The 21,631-nt window shown below is 36.3% G+C and overlaps 3 protein-coding genes across 6 annotated transcripts in view; 2 read left to right on the top strand and 1 right to left on the bottom strand.

Annotated features, from left to right (window-relative positions):
- LOC108729301 (uncharacterized) overlaps nucleotides 1–1,814 on the top strand; it is a 70,313-nt gene extending 68,499 nt beyond the window's left edge. For all 4 annotated transcript variants that reach the window (XM_018458367.1, XM_018458365.1, XM_018458364.1 and 1 more), the window contains exons 5-6: nucleotides 391–678; nucleotides 1,344–1,814. In XM_018458367.1, coding sequence (XP_018313869.1) covers nucleotides 391–678; nucleotides 1,344–1,532 — 477 coding nt within the window. In that variant the 3' untranslated portion in view covers nucleotides 1,533–1,814. The remainder of the gene's footprint in view (nucleotides 1–390; nucleotides 679–1,343) is intronic.
- Nucleotides 1,815–2,096: 282 nt separating this feature from the next.
- Nucleotides 2,097–10,619, bottom strand: LOC108729299 (transcription factor GAGA). The gene is given in 8 exon segments (XM_018458360.1): nucleotides 2,097–2,653; nucleotides 4,872–5,260; nucleotides 6,464–6,650; nucleotides 6,653–7,015; nucleotides 7,650–7,893; nucleotides 7,988–8,173; nucleotides 8,672–8,879; nucleotides 10,210–10,619. Coding segments are annotated over 7 exon segments (1,857 nt in total). The 5' UTR covers nucleotides 8,861–8,879; nucleotides 10,210–10,619; the 3' UTR covers nucleotides 2,097–2,354.
- The window catches only part of Tmem214 (Transmembrane protein 214), a 15,414-nt gene continuing 3,710 nt past the window's right edge, over nucleotides 9,928–21,631 (top strand). The window contains exons 1-6 of the mRNA XM_018458289.1: nucleotides 9,928–10,030; nucleotides 12,019–12,141; nucleotides 13,160–13,371; nucleotides 13,529–14,218; nucleotides 14,665–14,875; nucleotides 14,969–15,108. Of these exons, the coding sequence (XP_018313791.1) occupies nucleotides 9,928–10,030; nucleotides 12,019–12,141; nucleotides 13,160–13,371; nucleotides 13,529–14,218; nucleotides 14,665–14,875; nucleotides 14,969–15,108 (1,479 nt within the window). The remainder of the gene's footprint in view (nucleotides 10,031–12,018; nucleotides 12,142–13,159; nucleotides 13,372–13,528; nucleotides 14,219–14,664; nucleotides 14,876–14,968; nucleotides 15,109–21,631) is intronic.

The following is a 21,631-nucleotide window of genomic DNA, read 5'->3' as shown; positions in this document are numbered from 1 at the left end:
AAAACTTAATTATTGCAAAATTGCAAACAGTATTATAAAAACTGCTTATACTATCTGATAGAAGACACTTTTTAGTTTGTATTTATGTTTTGGAAGTTGTATTTTTACCTTTTGTTTAAGAAATATTGTCTAAAATCAAAGTGATACGTCGGTATCGGTGACCTTCCTCTACTTATTTTGAGCATAGAAAGCACTCGATGACAGTGAAATTTAGTAACAGAAAATTTAGCATTAGACAGCGGTGCTTTTAATACTCAAAATAAATAATTAATTACTTCCAGTATTAAATTTCTGTAAGGGATAACGAAAGAGATCCTGCATAAAGAGAATTATTTAATCAAGCTGTGCGATTTGCCTATAGACTGAAATGTAGAATAAATTATTTTGCAGGATCGAGGTACCGCTATCAACGAAGTAGCATCTATCCTCGAAGGTCTTCGGAGCGATCCCAGGAAAGCAACTATCCTCTTGGAAGAGGAGGATCGATTTTGCAACAGCACGTCCTCTCACGACCAATTAACCAGACTGGCTCTGACCATCGAGACAGACGTGGAAGCACCGGCGGTTCCCGACGATCCGAATAATTGGATACGCCATCTCCGCGATAGAATAGAACGGTTGCAACTCGCCAATAAAGAGATCCACGGGGACATACGTGGTTTACGTACGAAGTTTCAGGTAGATGTCTCGCCTTAAATAGTTACATATTATCAAATTCTCGAGAAAATTAATTACTAGAATATTATATATACTGCGAAAATACAAATACTGTACAGATATGATTACAGGATGCCTCACAATTCATGACTCAAAATATTATAACAAGAAAGTTCTCGAAAAATTAAGTAGAAAAGTTATTTGTAAATTTTCATTTTAAGCAATAGTTTTTGAGATAATTAGAATTTAAATGACATATGGCCAATTACGACTATGTTTAGACGATTACTTGAGTATAAGGAAGCGCATTAAAGTGAGAACTTTTTTGTTATAGTATTTAAAATCGCGAATTCTGGGTCATCCTATATATCATACTGATTGTCTTTATTATTTGGCATTAACTATATTTATATTAAATATAAAATTTTAATTGAAAGACTGACAATCTTTTCAATTAATGCGAAATAAAATCGTCAATAAACATTTTTAAAGAGGTCATATGTTGCAACTTCTCAATTTTCGATATTAAACATTTTCGGTTTTATTAATTAAATAACGGATATATTGAAATCTTCTGCTAAAACATATCCAACGTACGAAAGGAAAAGACCATTTGCATCTCAACATTTCATTTCCGTTAAAACTGTCACTATACATAATATTCATGCATCTTATGAATTTTACAGTGCGACGAAAAGAAAGCGATCAATTTGTCAAGTGATACAACGAGGTTACTAGAAGACGTTCACGACTTGAGATATTTTGATGACCTGGTGAAGCTCTTAGAAGGGGAACTCGAGAGAATCTCCAGAAGAAATTGGCCATTTATTCTGGGACACAGCAAACCTCATAAAGAGATGAATCTAATCATTTGATTATGATCTCAAAGATAGTTGCAAATGATCGGCGTGCAGGATAAAAGGATTTTCTTCAAGAAAATGTCTCAACCTTCCTGAGTTCGATGTTCATAAAGAAAAAGTACCTCTTTTCTCTTGGCTCAATGACTTAAATATTTTAAAAAATTACTAATTCGGAATTATTAAAATGATACGTAGTATGAGATACTTTTTGAAGATTACTACATCGCGTGAGTAATCTCCAAAAATAGGAATTATAGTTAGCACAAAAAATTGAACTATAAATTTTGCGACGTTTTAAATTTTAAAGTGAACGAAATGATCTCATTTTCTAGTAAGGAAATCGACTTTATAATATTTTATTAAAATGAATCTCATGCAAATTATTATTAAGACAAAACTTATAGCTTGTGATATATTCCGAATGAATCTTATTTCTTATATTCGCTTTTATAGAATTTTCAATAAACGTCGAAATCTTTTTTTAAAAAATACTTGCGTTCACATATCAATATCCAAAGAAGTAGAGAACAGATATATATATATTTATTATTACTAAATGATTTATTATCTACAGCTCGTACATATTTGAATCCGTATACATAGCACCGAGTAAAAAAATTCCTACAACACATCATTGCTATCGTCGTACTATTTTATCGCTATCTTGCCGCGTTTTAGCAGCATTTTTAATGCCATTTTTAGTACCCGTCCATAATTACCACATCACATTAAATATCCGTACTTTTATAAGCAAAGTCTACACTTAGTGGTGTCTATTTAGTGTTCCGTTAATACTGTCAGCCTTGGTTTCGATTTTTTCTATGTCTAGTCATAAAATTAGGTGACGTCCGTGCGCTGCATGTGCCTGACGTGCTGTCGAGAGGAATCGTGGTAGGCGATCCCCGCGCGCAACATTTCCCCATGTCGGAACACATCGTGGGACGTAGAGAAGGACGGCAAAGTTGGCAACGACGGCAACAGGCAGCTCAGCATACTGGGACCGCCATCCGAGGAGTAGATCCCGTTAGTCGGATGCACCATTGACGTGCTGCACGTAGCTGGGGTGGCTCCCGGCAATGTATGTCCATTTTGATCGCCGGAACCCAATAGGCTCGAACTTGTACTCATCAGGTTCCCTATGAATACCGAAAAAAATCTGTTTTGTTGATGTTGAAATAATGTGATTTCGAGACTACGTATCGCTCATTTACTAAACGATACAATTAAAAAACAGTTTTCCAGAAAATAAGTTTGAATATTTTTTGAATCGTTAAAATTTTATAATATTAATTTTGAAGTACTTTTGATGTAATAACTGATTGCAACAAAAATGAGCGTATTATTTATAAATAATAAGCGTATATGAAATTATTAAAATTTTTAATTAATCGTAAAATTAAGCTCTTGTGTTCTAATGAAAAAGGATGATAAAAGGCAGAGAATTCCAAACCGTTATAGAATGTTCATCGGTATTATTACGTTAATTTTGATTTTTAAAAAAAGCGAATATTTTATGAATAATAATTTGTAATTAATTAATTAGTATCTCGAGAGTAAAAATCACGATTGCATGCCATCGAGTCCTAAAAATTCATTTCGTAAAAACTGGGTCGAAACAAAAGTTCGTAGCATTTCATTTGTATGTCTACATACTTTTAAAAAAAATTTAGCAATTATATAATACATTATATCATTTGAGAAAACAAAGTTTCAACTATGTATGTCTTTTGAATTGCAATACGATGATTTTTAACGAAGTCATAAATAATCAAAGTTAAACTTTTATTTAATCCGCGATAATTCTGTAACAAGAAATTTTAGAAATATTAAAAAAAAAACATTTTGCATAAAAAAATTTTAAGCTTTCAGTTAGAAAATCGAAAATTTTCGCTTTTTGGAGGCATGTAACAGACTCACAAAGTGAGAAAAAAATTCTCATTTTTTCCAGCTCGTTTTCTATGACAAGTATTTTGTAAGAATTACTAAACTCACAGAAAATAAAAAAAATAATCACATAGTGACCTTTCATAAGTAGATATTTTAAGCTTTAAAACTGGTTTTTTTTTAATTTAAACTTCGTTAATTTTTAATAAAATTATAGCTGTTTGAATTTTGAAATTCGTAATGTTACAAACTTTTGTTCCAACTCAATAAAAATACACAATATCACGTTTTTAAATAAACATGAAACTTAACATCACAAGGATTAATCACGATGGTATCATAAATCCCACCGCGAATCCGGACGCAATCGCGTTCTCGCAAAACATTGATAATTATCAGTGCTTATGATCGCGCTTATGATACAGAATTTATATTCACATAAAGGACTTGTTGTAATTCACGTGAATATGTTCGTGGTGTAACCGCTTTAGTGAAAGCGATAACGCATTCGGTGTATCCGTTAATCCTTCGACAATATCGCGCGTATATCGTATAATGCGCGTGAAGCGTAACATTAAAATTTTAATGCCATTGTGAAACATTTCTCCAATGGCTTACAACCAATGAGCTCATTAGCAGTAATTATTTTTCAAACACTTCATACACAGAGAGGAAATCCTTATTCAGATAATTCTCTCTCTCTCTCTCTCTCTCTCTCTCTCTCTCTCTCTCTCCTCAGAATATATTATTTTCTCTATAATTGCATTAGAGTTCAGGAATTTACTCGAAATAAATGACATGCTTATATATAACAAGCGTTTATAGACGTTCAAAAATAAAATATTCTTAATTAATATGTGAAAATTGACCGAGAAATATTCAACATAAATAAGCGAAGAAGGATATATTCAATCAAAGCAGATATTGATGCTTATAATAATAATTTTTTGTGAATCTTACAATTTTCAGATCAAGCAAACTGTGTGTCAATTAATTATTTATTAGTCTTAAAACACAGAAGAGCTTTTATCATATCGAATTTAAAAAAAAATAGCATATTATTATAATTTTAAGATATAGCGTGTCATTTTGTAATATAACATTTCTTTCCGAATAATTTGAGTGCGACAAGTGATACACAAGCGAATGTTTCCACCAGGATTTAATAATAACTGAGAAACGTTATTAGGAATATTAGGACAAAAATATATTAAGCAACTACTGTTGAATCAATTATACGTAAAACAAAAAATCATTAAAAACAAAAATTAATAATTTCAATAAAATTTCACTATATATTGAAAAAAGTGCTTTTTGGAATGGAAAAATTCGATGACAAATTCAGGCTCAAAATTTTGTAAACTAGTGTTATTAGACACCAACATTTGCTTTAAACAAATATGACCTTCTTCGCTTATTTATGATTATTTGTTCTTGAAATTCGGCTAATTTGCAAATAACGCGGTTCACCTGGAAGACTGACGCTCGAAGCGGAACTGACAGACGAGGTAATCGACAGGGGTGTCACCATAGAAAAGTCCGAGGCCTCGGAGGACCTCGTGGCGAGGTGCGAATCCAGCCTGGCAGTGGGACGAACGCACGCCAAGGATGACAGACCGAAATCGCTGGCCCTGTCCGCCGCTGCGACCGCCGCTGCCGCTGCCGCACGTCGATGCCTCGCGTGTATCCCGGACTTGCTACTGTTGCCGCCCAGACCGAAGTGCAAAAGCTCCAAGTGTCTTCTGAGATTTCTCGATTGACGCAGAATCGCGCCGCACAGCGGACACGACACCGGCTGATCGGAAAGACTACGTGCTTTCGACAATCCGTCCCCTAAAACGAATTCGAAACTAGACAGACTTGAAACTTATCGGATAGGAACATCTCACATCAGACATGTCTCTAGCGTATGCATATAATCCAGTCTAATATGGTACAAAAATAGATGGAATAATCGAAGGACTTGCTGCAACAGTAGATTAATCCACATTTTCTAAAAACGGAGTAAACTAGTTAATTAACTCTAAAATTAAAGTGATGGGAAAGTATGTTGTGAAGCTAATCCACTTAGAATTTCTCCCATCACTAACTTAAGAGTTCATTTACTCCGTTTTTACAAAATGTAGATTAGCCCAGACTGTTTACTATTGCAGTAAACTTTTGAAATCAGGTGGCTCGTAAATAACGTCAAAATCGTGTTTTGAGGAAAATAACATGACACACAATCACGTACTTTATTTGCGCTTTATTGAAAAAGAAAAATTGGATAATACATCGTTATATCCGTTATTTTATTTCTTTCTCAATTAAAGTACTAGTGGTTTTGTGTATGTTCTATTGTCAACAGTCCACGTACGCAGCAGAGCTTGCTATTACAAAATAGGAATGTGCGCCGATTAATTTTCATTTTGTGGCTGTTGCAAGAGTCTCGATTTCATTAGAAAATGGTATTCGTAAACGGTAGCCCGTATCTGGAGACACGGTAGTATCTCAGCGCTTAAAAAAACGCAGCGTTCTTAGAAACGTACTATTATTAGACCATTCTATGGTAAGAGGAGGAATTAAAGGGGCAGTAAAAATGAACTGCAGTGGACGAAGTTTAATTGCACCATCGCACGAAACCCCAATTATCATGTAAGCCCCAATGGTAAAAGAATAATGATAATTTTCACGATAATTTTCATTCATTATGCTTAAATCTTCATCAATTATAACCCTACAATACTATCTTATATACTAAGGTGGAAGATTCTCGTATAAAACTAAACGCGCAAATATACTCCGAATTTTTTACCTAGTTAAATAACGTGTACGTCAATAATTACAAATAACCGTTCGCTTTCGTTAATATATATGTAACTATACAATGCAAAATATCTTATCTCTCCTCTCTGTCTTTACTGTCGCACCCACTCACCACGATTTTGAGTGTCGCATCACTGTAACACAACTGACAACCGAACGAAATCCGCAAAAAAATTAACTATAAAACGAACAATGCGTTCATCTCTCGATATTCCCGGTGAGTCAGTTCCCTGTACATTTATCTGGCGATCGTCGGCGATGGGATGCTCCTCGGTGACGATATCGCGCTTTCAGGCTCGTGCGACGTTGGCGAGGGTAAGGTGGGATTGCAGACTATCTGTTCGCAGTCGTTACTGCCGTCGGTCCCATACGTTATCGACGACTGATCGTTGTAACTCTCAATCTCAGGCTTAATCTCCACTGTCGTCGCGTCGGAGTTCTGCTAAATTTGCACGAAGACAATAGATGCCTACGGAGATTCCTCGCCTGACGTAAGGTCGCGCCGCAAAGTGGACAAACACCCGGGCAGTCGGAGGCGCCACGCGTCTTCGACTGATTCATGCCGATCGATGCCGCCTGAGTAGCCGCTAAGCCGGATAACGCCAAACCAGGTGGAAAGCCCATGTTGAGGGAACTGTGGAACTGCGGTATGTGCAATGGCATCAGCGTATGCAAGTGCGACTCTTCGTCCGCAACGTGATCCTGATGCGCCGCCTGATGATTGTCCGCGGTGGACGATTCTTGAAGTCGCGGTGAATGACTGCCACCCTGATGGTTGTTCGCGTAGTTTCCGACCAGGCAGTTGCCCGCTGTTAACAGACACAAACACAATGTTACCATACAGGGCTGAACTGACGTTGCTTTGGGTTACTTTGAATTTGTTTCCCCTCTCACGCTCTCTCTCTCTCCCTTTCGCTCTCGCTCTCTCGCTCTCGCTCTCACGGTTCAGACGAATCGGAGGACGACCAATCAGAAATGCAGTTCAACCCGATCGATGGTTGTGCTTGTGTCCGTTTTAATTGAAACGAAAAAAAGCTACGTAGATGTACGAAATCTCCCGCAGGTGATATAATTTTTGGTATAGTTTTTAAACGGCTGCTATGCTAAATGTAATGCACCGGACACAAAACACAAGTGGAATTGCCATTTCATTATATTTCTGTCTTGCATGCTTAATTAGAAGCTTGTAGTTATCGGAATTAATTAAAAAATTGTGATAAGCGTAAAAATCTCTAACAAAATAAGGAAAATCCATCTGACAAATCACATTACATAAAAAGCAAAAAAAATAAGTGTCTTCGTCATCAGTATTTTACTACAAAATATTTCAAAACAATTATATACAAAATCTGTTACATAGCTAATCTTGTTTCTCATTTAAAAAATAAACTATTTAGTTTAGCAGGAGAAAGATTAAAATCTTTACAAAATTCTTTACATTACCTGCATCATCGGTTTGATCCATAGCGTCGTCATCCTTGTTTTCGTAAGGCATTGTTCTGTTGTTGTCGTCCAAAGGCCTGCTTTCACTGTCAGCAGTATTTCTAGTACACTGCCACTTTCCAGAAGATGACGACGACTTCCTCCTCTTTTTTCTTCGTTTCAGTGGATGCGAGTTGACTGTTGCCTTCGACAATCCATCGTTCGTCACCGTTGGTATCGCAGACTCAGGAACTTTTTCTCCACTCTAAATGTACAATCACGTACATACATATTGCATTTAGATTAATCACTCTACTTTTATTTAAGTACAATTAAAACGAGATGCATCAAAAATATACCTCCGTTAATATATTGGTTGACGACGTCAATCCGTGAATGCTCAGACAATGGGCAGCCTGAAGCAAGGAAGGCAACTGCGCCGGCTCGACGCTCACTTCTCCTCTGTATACGAATTCCAGCAGAGACTCCAAGTCATCTGCTCCAATTCCTGCCAGCATAACCACTGGATGCTGGCATGGCGTACTCTGTAAACAATGAACTTTGTTGTAAATTTCTACAATTTACATATTATGCACTAAAGTAGTACTTAATGATAAATTCTCAATCACTCACACTACACTGAATTAGTACATATTAAAAGCTGCTATATATAAAATAAATGTAGTGGCATAATCAACTCTGACAATGAAATAATACATGTATATTCTGTTAAATAACATGACGATATCATTATTAAGTAGTTAATCGTTCAAAATATTTATATAACTTTATATTTAACTTTGCTAATTTTATAGCAGCTTTTAGTATGCACTAAACTTAAACATTAAAAATTGAACCACATTTTTTAAAAGCTGGATCAATTTTTACTCTTTAGAATAAGATTCCACTCCAAAGAATTTAGAGAGTGTACTTAAAACAGTCTTAAATGTAGTAATTTTATTATCTTGTAGTTAAGACAATCTTAAATAAGAATTGACTATGAATACCAGTCTTAAAGTCTTATCAGAAAGATGACACACAACCTTTAACAAATCCAACAAGAACGGACTGGCCGCACAGAGAACAATCTTGTGTGCAGGAAAGCTGCGTCCTCCAGCAGCCAACGTAACATCTACTAAATCGCCATCTCCCCTCAACAGCTGCACTGCAGAGGCCAGAGAAGAACTGAACTCTCCCCAGGACAGACTGTAGAGTTGGCCGCTGCTACCCATTCCGTCTCTAAGAGCTTAACTGCAAGACAATAAGAAGCATAAATCCAACCATTCCATTTCTCATCAAGCAAATCTACAAAGTCAGAACATATCAAAAATAAATTAATTTAATAACTGATCCAACAAAGAAACGTATGCGACTATTTTGAACAGAAAAAACGTATGTTTACTGATGGTGCTTCCCAGGAAGAAACGCATAGCGCTTTTGACTGCAGTAGGTTGGAATCAACCTGAGTTGGATTAATGATGTTACATGCTCTACCACTGATTGACATTACATATCATACATTATTAATTCAACCCAAATCAATTCAAATCCACTGCAGTCGAAAATATTAACAGATGACACAATATGTCTTTTCTTATACCTGCACTAAATTTTTCTTTCTCGCCTTCGCCAAGACTATTTGAACGCAAGTGCTGTAAGCTACATTCTGTCTTTATTGCATGTGAAAAGAAAATAGAATGAAGCTTACAGTATGCGAACATCTAAACCAAACACAGCCCAAAGTCCAAATATCAAATATATACTTATTTCAATCTGAGTTCCAAAAGTATACATTAGTTCAGTTATAGAAAACAGACCTGTGTGATACTTTAAATCATTACGACTGCTCTCCTTTTAGGAGAGTACAGTCAACACAAGTGTTGTTTTATTTTTCTTATTTATTTAGTGTCGAAAAGATCAAAACAACATTTGTTTGTGTCAAATCATACGAAACGTCAGGTCATCACAAAGAAATAAAAAGAAGTAAATCATTACATCATTGTTGTTTACCAATATTAAACAAAGATGAAATGATTCACAGTGTTACATTGTTTTCTATGGCTAAACTAGCGTAGTTTTGGAATTTATGAAACAGAGAAAAGTTTGATATTTGGAGAAAGCAAGAAAGAAAATTCTGGTATAGAAATCAAAAGAAACCTACAGTGTCAGCTGTGTTTCTTACTGGAAAGCACTCTTTAGATTGTTTAGGATTATTCTATGGACTATTTTAGAACAAAGTTAAAGCAGCTGACGACAGGTACATAGTAGACGAAAAAAACGTGGATGGCAAAGTCCCACCATGAAAAAACAATCCAGGAAACCGGCTTTGGGTATCACTCCCGATATCTCAGAGATCAGACGTGAGACACGCGTGTGGCCAACAATCCTGACGCTGACTAACGGTAACGACGCGCACGATCTTTCTCTTTTGCTCGCTCTCTCTTTCTCTCTCTCTCTCTCTCCCCTTTCTCTCCTTTCTTTCTCTTTCTCTCCATCCCCGTTTCCTAATTAGTGCCCCCACCCGATTAAGCGTCACGGCGTCGTGCCTTAAGTTAACCTAACAAAAATGGAACTTGGCTACCTGCGTGACGACGGAGACCTCCTCTCACGACGTCGTCGGCGACGATGATGAGGTCGACGTGGCGAATCGCGCCCGTTTGTCTCCCGTAGCCGGGTGATCGCGCGCCACCGCAACCAGGTCTGGAGAAAGTCGTGTCCGCGCGGTGGTCACCTGGGCATGAAGTCACGGCGAGCCCTCACGCGTTGTCGGACGTCCTCAGAACACGCGTGTCGCACGCATCGGAAACTGCGTGATACGCGACACCTCTGATAACGATCGGTCGTCGACGTCGTCGTCCGTTGGCGAGTTTCGGCGCGGCACGCGGCACTCTCTCACAGGCGAAATTCAAACCCTATCGCAGGGGCGATCACGTACGCGACATGCGTGTATGCTCGGTGTACATTTATGTAGTGCACAGTGCATCGCATATACGTCACGCGTAGGGCGCGTTGCGCGATGCAGCTTCACGGTGTCGCCGTCATGCGGCCGACGGGCGAAGTGCGAGTGCGGCCGGAAGTCTGCAAAAGGGCGCGAATAAGAATTTAAATTTGATTCAAAGCACCGACGAGATACTATTAAAGACCGTCAACCCTGGGTAAATTTTCGGCGGTATAAAAAGGGCCCCAAGGGCCCGGAGGTAATCGAAGAACGCTGACATTATCGACAATTGATATAAATTTGTTATTATTAACATAAATATTTGACTAATACATTTTTAAATTCATGATATTTTATTACATAAATGCTCTATAAATAAATATGCATATTTGTAAAGCTATAATATCCTGTATATTTCTTGCTCCAGAAACGCGAACGTGTATAATACTTAAAAATATTCGGAAAGTTTACATCTTCTCTCAGAATTTTTCGTACCAATGAATTCTGAAATTTCTCATCCTATAATTTAAAAAAAATATTTTTTAATTTTTTAGATTTTATAACATTTCATCAGAAATTATACTTACAAAAACTTTTAGAAATCTTACGATATTTCATAAGTAACATATATATGAAAACTTCTGAGAAAAAAGATGTAGATTTTCTGAGAAGTGTCCCAATTCATATAAAAAAAATGTGAGAAAGTCATAAAATTATATAGAAATTCTGAAAAATTATATGAAAAATTCTGAGAAAAATTTTCGCGTATTCGTAGTCAGACCTTGTGTACTTAAGGCTTCCTTAAATTTATTATATATATCTTTAGATGCTCAGTAGCCAATGAAATAATAGAGCATCTGAAGATAAATTTAAGGAAGCCTCAAATATAAGGCCTGACTATGAATACGGGCCTTAGACTTTTTCTTGAGGGTCACGCTCTCTCTTGGGGGTCGATTGTGTATCTCGAAATGAGGTGAAAATCACAAAAATGAGCAAATTTACTAGAAATATTCATGATTTACTTGGTCAATAACTAGCGAATTTGCTCACTTTTGTAATTCTCACCTCATTTCAAGATACACAATCGACTCCCTGTTCCTCGGAGAGAGAAACATAAATACGTGGCGCGTGAAAGCGCTCGCTGAAACACTGCGCTGTTTTCTCGCTGGTGCGCGTGGCAATTGCGCGAGCGCGCATGCGCTACCACGTACCACCGTTGTGACGTTGTGACTTGCGATTGACAACACTTCGCCAACGGGACTGACCGACGCTCGTTATTGTACCTTGGCCCCCGATCGCGCTGTCCTCCAGCCAACTTCAGTGCCTTCCGAACAGTGTATCGTCTCTCTCACTCTTCCATTCTCTCATTCCCTCTTGCTTTTTTTTTCCTTTCTTTCGGTGCGTACGTACGCGTTGCGTGTGAGTGTATGTGTGTGTTTTGTCGTTGACGCGTTTACGTTTTCATCGCTGAATTGGTCAGCAGGAAGAAGGACAGAGGCAACGACAAGTCGACCAAGCTCACGAAGGCTGAGAAGAAGAAATTTATTGAGAACGCGCCGAAAGTCGAGGACTTCTGTGAGTCGTCTCTGTCATAATCTACCCACCTTCCACTTCGGAAGCCTCGTAGCTTCTGCTCCAATTATCCGTGACTTTGTCGATTTGCTATTGATGATATATCAGCTGAGAGAACGATGCGAGCCGAGTGCGTCTGACCTGCTTCAATCGCGCGTGAAATGTATAAAGAGAGGGTCGCAATATGGTACTATCGTGTGTATACTTTGCGACACTCATTCTGCGATTACTCCTTTCTGTCACAGAATTTTTGATACAGAAATACACGTCATGATCAATCCTTTTGAATTAGTCTTGTATGAGAGCTCCAAAGGATAATTCATTTGAGACTTGGAACGTTTTGTACTTTAAGATACTCATTCTGCAATTATTCCTTTTTGCCATAAAAATATTTGTCTTGCTATAATAAAAAATCATCCTTTTGGAGTTGTTTTGCTAGAGATAGCTCTAAAGAATAATTTATCTCAAATTTAATTTGGAGTCTTGTACTTTGCAATACCCATTCAGCAATTTCTCCTTTTTACCATAGAATGATATAGAAAATACTCGTCATGAATGATAAATCATTGTTTTGGAGTTATCTTGCTAGATAGCTCTAAAGAATAATTTATCTCAAATTTAATTTGGAGTCTTGTACTTTGCAATACCCATTCAGCAATTTCTCCTTTTTACCATAGAATGATATAGAAAATACTCGTCATGAATGATAAATCATTGTTTTGGAGTTATCTTGCTAGATAGCTCTAAAGAATAATTTATCTCAAATTTAATTTGGAGTCTTGTACTTTGTAATACTTACTTTACAATTGCTCCTTTTGCCACAGAATGATATAGAAATATTTATCATGATACAGTAAATTATCCTTTTATGTAGAGTTGTTTTATAAAATACTCCAAAGGATAATATTTACCTTAAACTTACAGCCGTTTTACAAACAAGCATCTTCTTAGTCTTTTTACCCAAGATTTTACTCTTGACAAGAAAATTGTATATCTAACTTAATATATATATTAATTTTAGTGCCGTTGAGTCAAGTGAAGACACTGTACGATAATCTAGATGGAAACAAGGAGAATAAGAAACCTGTCAAAGCGCAAGGGAAAGAACATAAGACAAAAGAGAATGAGGAAAAGAAGAAGCAGCATCAGAAACAACAGCAGCAGCATGTTGAAAAGAAGAAATCTGAGCCAAAGGAGAAACCTCCAAAAACTGTTAAGGATGCATTGAATGCGGTAAGACTGCTTTTAATTTGGAATATTTGAAATCATTTGATATTAATCTTTTTATTGTATATATTTGAAAAAATATAAGTTAACTTCATTGTATTTCAAATTGCTTTTTAAATTGCTGAATTATATGCTAGTAATTAATTCCGTACAATGAACACAGATTGATCCACAAGAACTCGATGAACTTCTGACCACTGCACAAGTCAGATTTCCCGAGGCTCCCCTGCTCTGGTTGAAGGAACTCAATGCCTTCCTCAACATCAAGATACCCATCAACAAGGAAGATGCGATTTTCTCAGGAAAACCCAAGGATTACCCGTTAAGTTTAGTACCTAAGGCGATCTCTTCCATACTAGAACGAGCAGTAGAGATGACGGGCCAGCAAACCATACAAATTTTTTACGAGAACACTCTCACGGCAATGGCCACTGACATGGTCAAGGGAATTCCCGTTATCGGACACAAGATATTTTTGCAGTTGCTAGCGCACTTAAATCCCGAAATGACCGCCGCCAACATTCTCAAACTGATTAACATAAGGAACTCCTACGAAAACAGGAAGAACATTGGCTTGTCTCTATTATGGGCTTGGTCGCAGGCCGGCAAGAAGAATTTTGCGGTCGGCTTGAAAATTTGGCACGAGGTAATGTCGCCGATGCTGGAGACAAAGGGCTACGCCAGTTACGTTGTACAAATCCTCAACGACCTCGTCTTTGGACATGACAATGTCCATGATCTTAGTCTGGATCTGTACCTGAGTATCATCATGGATACCTATTCTCAAAGATTTCAAAACATTCAACCAGCGAATCTGGGAAAAGACCTTAGTGCCAGTATCGACAGGTTGAGAGTAAGTGATGCAGACACGAATTTGAAGCTTATATCACGCATTTTAGTTAACTCTAGATATACACTTATTTTGTATATACATTATTATACTATATAGGGATCTATGAGATTCCATTAGTCTTCATTATAATGCTCGAAAAATTGTGATTAATTTTTTTAATCGTAAATGAATTAAAAAATACATTTATTCATTTAAAAATAATCCAAAATCATAATAAACATCTAAAAACATGACATCTCTATTTACTAATGTTACTAGTAACGTTTTGAAATTTCACTGAGTCTCAAAGATCCCAGAATATGCCAAGTCTATACAAACTTAGCTCGCAAGCTAGTTTTGGATAGGTTTGGTATATATCTAAGGTTTTATAAAAATGTAATGCATGTACGATTTAACGATGCGGTTTGATGTTGGCAGTAAAATCAATATGGTAAAATTTTTTTCAGTCAATATTGTTTAGAAACAAAGACATATGTTACACGAAATTGTTTGAAATGTTAATGGGAAAAGTATCGCAGAAGTCAGATTTGAACTATAGGAACGAGTTGATTAAGGTTCTTGCGGATTGTCTCGTCACGGAACCTCTTTGCTTCACTATTTGGAGCTCCATTTATACCAAGAATTTATACCAATCCAGTCTTCTTCTGTCATATATTGGTGAGCATTTCACGCTTTTCTCACATCTTTTAGTATGTTGTATATTTACGCAAAATATTTGCATAAAAAATACAAAAACTTACATTCTTACAGATACGAATTTACCTAGTTTACAAACCAAGTTCAAAGCTAAGCATTTCAAAGAAACCCTCGGAATTATTCAAAATAATAATGAAAAGTGGAAAAGAGCCAAAGACGAAAACCTGGCGCTTACGTGCAAGAAAACATCTCAGGTGAGTTCTCTCTCTTGTATATCTTTATAATTTTTTTCAGAATGCGTAAGTAATTTAAGAAAATAAAATTCGTTTTAAAATATATTATAAATATATATCTAAACTATTGAAGGATGCGATCATATTTTTTAAAAATGTATGTACATATTTAAGATGTACATATTTATTTAACTCTTAATACACATGATGATTTTCCTTTACACATGTGATGAGTCACGTTAATTTTCATCACTTTTACAAGCATACAAAAATTATTAGGTGTACAAGTTTGACTTTATGGATTTTCAATAGATGATGCGGTATAGTCATACTGCTGGTATTATTTGAAATTGGCAATACATGTACTTGAAAGGTGTATATGCTTTAAAACGTAGTACATTTCATTTGACTAAAGTGTAAACAATTATTATTTTTATCGCATTGAAAATATTAAATTTTGTACCGGAAAAACGCCATTTGCGGGAAGTTTTACTTCATTATTTTTTTCTAAAGAAAAGTGCAGCTGAAAAAGTCATCGTTTGCTTATGGAAGCTTACAAAGAACACAACTTTACCCATTTTTCAGGCAATAAACGGATTCCACGTAGAAGTCTGGATGTTTTGAAGCGATCTAGTTATCAATTCAATTTTTGATTTCTTCATAAGAGGCTTTCTTTTTATCATCCAAACCAAAATCATTGCTTCTGAATCGTTTAAACCATTTTTCACACATGTGGCTTCCGATGAAGCATACTTTGAATAAAGTAAGAATGATTTTTATGTTATGTCTAATTAATGCGTTTTTTTTATCAAAAAATCCGTAAAGTCATACTTGTACACCTAATAAATAATTCTTAATATATTTTAACGTCTTTAGAAAGTTTTATTAAAGTGTACTTATATTTTTAAAAAATAAAATAAATATAATAATAAATAAAATAATAACGACCATTATTCGCTCAGATATTCAAAAATATCGTAATATTTCAAAAACAGAATGATCGATCGTGTGTAAAGGTTAATAATACACATTATCTAAAACTGCAATTTCATATCAAAACGTATCACCTGATAATATATTGATATACGTATCATTTGATAACACATCGCATTTAAAGTGTTTTCATATAAGTATCTGTGTTTATACAACCCTTATCTCTCTTACATAGAATAAAAACATCTGATATACTTTTTTTGCATTGATCATGTTCTACATCAATATTGTGCACAGAGAGAAATTTATTTTTCCATCGTCTCTCTCGCCTGAGATGTATAAAGTTAATTATTGCTTTGTTAAAAGAATGAATTCTATATTTTCTTTTACTACTATATAAAATGAGAATCATGCAAGAAGCCGTGAAAATATAAAAGTCACATATATCGCGTCGAGAGGCCACAGACTTAAACGATAAACAGAAATGACAGGCAAAAATAACCGCTTAATTACTAGATTTAACTAATCCGGTTCTAGTTGCGTGGTGAAACTCGAAACGCGGCATTCTTCTCTAACAATGCGATTCCGCCTCTGACAATGGTCGCGTGTGCAACCAGGTAACAAACATAACTTGCATGTATTATATTTAATGTGATGTATTATGTGACCCGTGACATTCGAAGCAATATCTCGCCTCGGTGAGCTTGCAGAAAATTTATCCGCTTCAACGCGAATGAACAGTCACGGATAATTAAACTTAGAAAGCATTTCTCTCGGCGAATTCCTAGATCGCTGGATTACTAATTTCGCGCTTCTTTATATCTCACAACTTTCAATTTGCCGGCAATGTTTATAGCAATTATGTGCTCTAAACATAGAGATAGATATATGTGAGCATTCTCTATTAAATACCAAATCCATAGATCTATTATTTTTAGCTGTGCACAGTTCATCTTTTCTCTTTTTCTCTCCAACGTGAAAAATAACGTGGAAAGTTGAATCATGCAAGAAATTCAATTAAGAAGAACAGAGGCCTGAATGCTTTCAGATCAAACTTCCTTTCACTTTTACACGCATCCATAAACACATGTGCATAAAAAATAATGAATAGTCTGTTAGAAAGGAAAGACGCCCAACTCCCGATCAATAATAGATGTAGTAATCCTTTAGTCTTTTGTTCTAAACAATTTAAAATTTTACAGTTAGAATCTATCCAACATATTTAAAGTTTAACGATTAAGGTTTAAAACAGCGCTGGAGAAACACTTTTTGCCGGAACCAAATGTTATAGTTTAGAACAATGATACGCAACCTACATCTGTGAATTTTTGTGCCCTCAACTCAGCCGAAAAATATAAAATCACATTTTCTATTTTAAGCAAATGAAATAAACATTATACGGCCCTTACCTACTTATTTCTAAAAATAGGTCTCTGAATGACTTTTAAAAAAAAGATTGCGTAACATTTAAAGTTTAGAGCAAAAGGCTAAAGATTTATTATCATAAGCATATCCAGAATAGCGAGAGAAGAAATGTATCTTCTCACACAAAATTTATATTTAATATAAATATTTATATTAAAACTAATCTTTGAATATCTCTCTCTTCAGCGAACTTTCTTACAAATAATATATGACTATATTTTGGGATAATGGGTGTTCAATTTAATTCTATAATCTTATTTTAAGATCATCTTAATTACAAATAACGTTTTAAGATGCTAATAAATATAAGAACCGACTATGAATTAAAAACCGGCTTAAGAATTTAAAAAAAAGATACTCATAGTCAGACCTTATATTTAAGACTTTCTTAAATTTATCTTTAGATGTTCAGTAGCCAATAAAATAATTCGTAGAGCATCTGGAGATAAATTTAAGGAAGCCTTAGGCCGGAATCAGACTAGGCGTTAAAGATTGAGATTGAAGATTGAAATTTGATCAATCGAAACAATAGGAGCTAAAATTCCTTTGCCCTCATTGGTCAAATTTCAATCTTCAATGCGTAGTCTGATTTCGGCTTTACACACATACTACAATAAGTCATTAGTAATAAATCAGAAGTCAGAAGCTAAAAATTGACCAATCATAGTCGATTATTCTTCTTACATTTGACTGTGATTGATCAATTTTTAACTTCCGATTTATTACTAATGGCTTATTGTAGAATGGCCATTAAATATAAAGCCGGAATCAGACTACGCATTGAAGATTGAGATTGAAGATTAAAAAATTCAAATTTGACCAATCGAAATGAAAGGAGATAAAATTTCTTTATCCTTATTGGTCAAATTTCAATCTTCGATCTTAATGCGTAGTCTGATTCCGGCTAAGACCTGATTATAAATACTGACTATGAATAAGGCCGGAATCAGACTAGGCATTGAAGATTGAGATTGAAGATTGAAAGATTGAAATTTAACCAATCGAAACAATAGGAGCTAAAATTCCTTTGCCCTCATTGGTCAAATTTCAATCTTCAATCTTCGATCTCAATCTTCAATGCGTAGTCTGATTCCGGCCTAATGCCCGTGTCACACTACGGATTGTGGATCGGATTGGGATTGCGGATCGCGGAATTCAGCCAATCAAGACAAGGCAGTTTCGGATCCGGATTGTAGATTGCAGAATAGACGGCTCTCTATTTTTGCGATCCGTAATCGTGATCCAAGCCAATAAAACATCGAGTTTGGTCATGTGACCCATTCATGATGGATGAATAAGCATTGTTTGTTGTGGTTACCTATGCTAATCATAGAGACGTATTTATAGAGAATTAAAAATCGGGACATAAAAATCCCACAAAATTCGGAATGGTTAGCCACCCTATACACAGCAAACGTCGACGACACTGTATTAACAACACATTTGCGATACAGCATATGTTGCAAATTGAATCCGTAGTTCGTAGTGTGAACGAAGAATCCAAATCCAACGATCCGCAATCCCAATCCGATCCGCGTCCACAATCCATAGTGTGCCACGGGCATAAGAGTTAGTTGAATCGAGACTGAAGTTAATCTACATTAATACAAATAGACAAGGGAATTACGTTATCAATCTCGTCTCTTCATACGTATGAGATTGAGCAGGGATTGAATTTAATTAAACAGAATTCGGCTCGGGCGAGATCTCTTGTTAATCGAGCTCGACAAGAAACGTTGACAGTTGTCCGGTGCCTCTCTTCGCCTCGTGTAACAATGCCGTTGTAGATTAGTCTCGCAATTGCGCGCGTCGCAGTCTCCACAAATCTCCAGTCATCTCCAGTTAGTGCGCGACATTCTACGCAGCGCGCAGTCGTTCCTAGACCTCCCGATGACGCGCATGTACGTACATCAACGACAACTGTAAATTCCATAACGTTGACACCTATCGTATAGGTTTGAATTTTTTTTTCTCAACGCGTGTCTTCTTGTTTACCTTCTCGATATATCTTGACGTCCATGTGAGACGCGTCGCTCGATTCGGCGCCTCTGTGAAGAGGAACGACTTCTCCGAATTTCAACCTTGGATCCCGGAAGACAGGCGGTAAACGAAACTGTCAATTCTAGTTAACCGTCAAAATGATAATGCACGATGATAATATCTCCTTCCGGCGCTACGCTTCCAATAGAAATTATAAACTGCGTCAATGAGAGATACGGTTTATAAAGTTTCATCTACTTTTTGTTTTCGTGACGATCGTGCAACGAATCTGGGTGTCGATTATTGTAGGTCTGTTTTTTCGTGACCTAGTATACACTTTTGGAACTTAAAGTGAGACACGTTTGACATTCAACGAAAAGAGAGTTCTAGTGCGGAAATAAAGAAACGAATCGAAAATTCCAAAAGTGAGAAAAGTCGACAGGTGTTAACCCCAATGAAATTATAAACATTCTAAAGAATTTGTTCACTTTTATAATTTTCACCTCGTATCGAGGTACACAATCGACCCTCCGGGGCCTCGAAAAAATATCGTGTACGAAAATACTGGGGAAATCTATAATACAGGTGACGTATACTGTAGTATTTCGTACGGGATATTTTTCGAGAATAATAACGGCCCCAGATTTCGTCTGACGTGAGGTTTCTTGCGAGGCAGATACATAAAAGAGAGAGGAAAAAAAAACGAGGTGAGGTGGTCTCGTGGAAGCGATCTCGAGGAGGGACTCGCGTCGCGAAATCGGACGATCGTCGTGGATTTCTAACGGATCTCGTCATCGTCGCCGTGGAGCCGGTGGATAGCCGAGGTTTCAGCCTCGCGATCGAGAAACGCTACGCAGCGAAGCGGTGCGGCGTCTCAGGTTGAGTTGAAGGTACCTTTTCATAGGCTACGTTTACACCGTGCGCTTAGTCCGCGACCTATACGATAGGTATCTTTGTTTAACCTACACGATAAACAAGGACATCTATTGTATAGGCCGTGGCCTAAAGCACGGTGTAAACGTAGCCATACTGACGCTCGAAGCTTATTTTTGGGTACGGTTCGTTTGCCGCTTACGAGCATTGCTCGCGTTCGGTAGAATGGCTGCGTTCAGCAGACTCAACAGTTTTGCAACCGTTTTATGATTGGCTACGTTTACACCATACGCTTAGTCTGCGGCCTATACGATAGATGTTCTTGTTTAGCCTGTAAGTTAAACAAAGACATCTATCGTATAGGTCGCGGACTAAGCGCACGGTGTAAACGTAGCCCTTGTCTGCTGAGATAGGACCATTCTTCTAGATTTAAAAGTATGATCCAATCAGCGCGAAGGAAACTTCCAACAGTTGTAAAACAAACGTTCTGCTGAACGCAGCCATTGTTTGGCTACGTTTACACCGTGTGCTTAGTCCGCGACCTATACGATAGGTGTTTTTGTTTATCCTACAGGATAAACAAGGACATCCATTGTATAGGCCGCGGCCTAAATGCACGGTGTAAACGTAGCCAGTATAAACAAGGACATCTATCGTATAGGCCGCGGCCTAAATGCACGGTGTAAACGTAGCCTTTATCTTGCAACTGTTCGAAGTTTTCTTCGCGCTGATTGGATGCTTTTAGTCCTATCTCGGCGAAGAAAACTTCTAACAAAATAAAACAGAGCTAGGAAAATTATTTTAGAAGTCGCTTATAAGTTAACTTTTAGATTACCTTGTATATGTTTGTTATAAAAATTGAGTACAACAGTAAAAATTGCAACAACTGATAAAATATATAACAAATAAAACTTATTGTTCTCAATTTCTACACCTAATAAAAAGTAACTTGTAAAGTATAGCTTTTCAAACCCTGAAAATAATGGAACGCACCTTTAACGTCAAAAAAGGTCGCGTGATCAAAATTGATGCTTGACATTCGTCAATTTTAACCACGTGGCCTTTCCCTATAAGCGCAAAATGTTCCTAGAATATTACATGAATATTATTAAAAAAATTAAAATGTTATAATATTTCGAAAATAAAAATATTTTTTTAATATTACAGGAGTATTCTATAGAGGTTATATGTCCACTTATATAATAAACCTAGGTATTATATTTTAATATTCCTGAAACATTATTAAAATATTAATAAATATTAATTATTTTTAATTTTGTGCAATTTGAATTCACAATCCAGTAACGAAAAGTTCTTATCAGTCTATGCTGCA

This window comes from Mycetomoellerius zeteki, unplaced genomic scaffold (assembly GCF_001594055.1).
Source record: "Mycetomoellerius zeteki isolate Tzet28-1 unplaced genomic scaffold, Tzet1.0 scaffold72, whole genome shotgun sequence".
Lineage (NCBI taxonomy): Eukaryota > Metazoa > Arthropoda > Insecta > Hymenoptera > Formicidae > Mycetomoellerius > Mycetomoellerius zeteki.
This window is presented reverse-complemented; position numbering and strand designations above follow the sequence as displayed.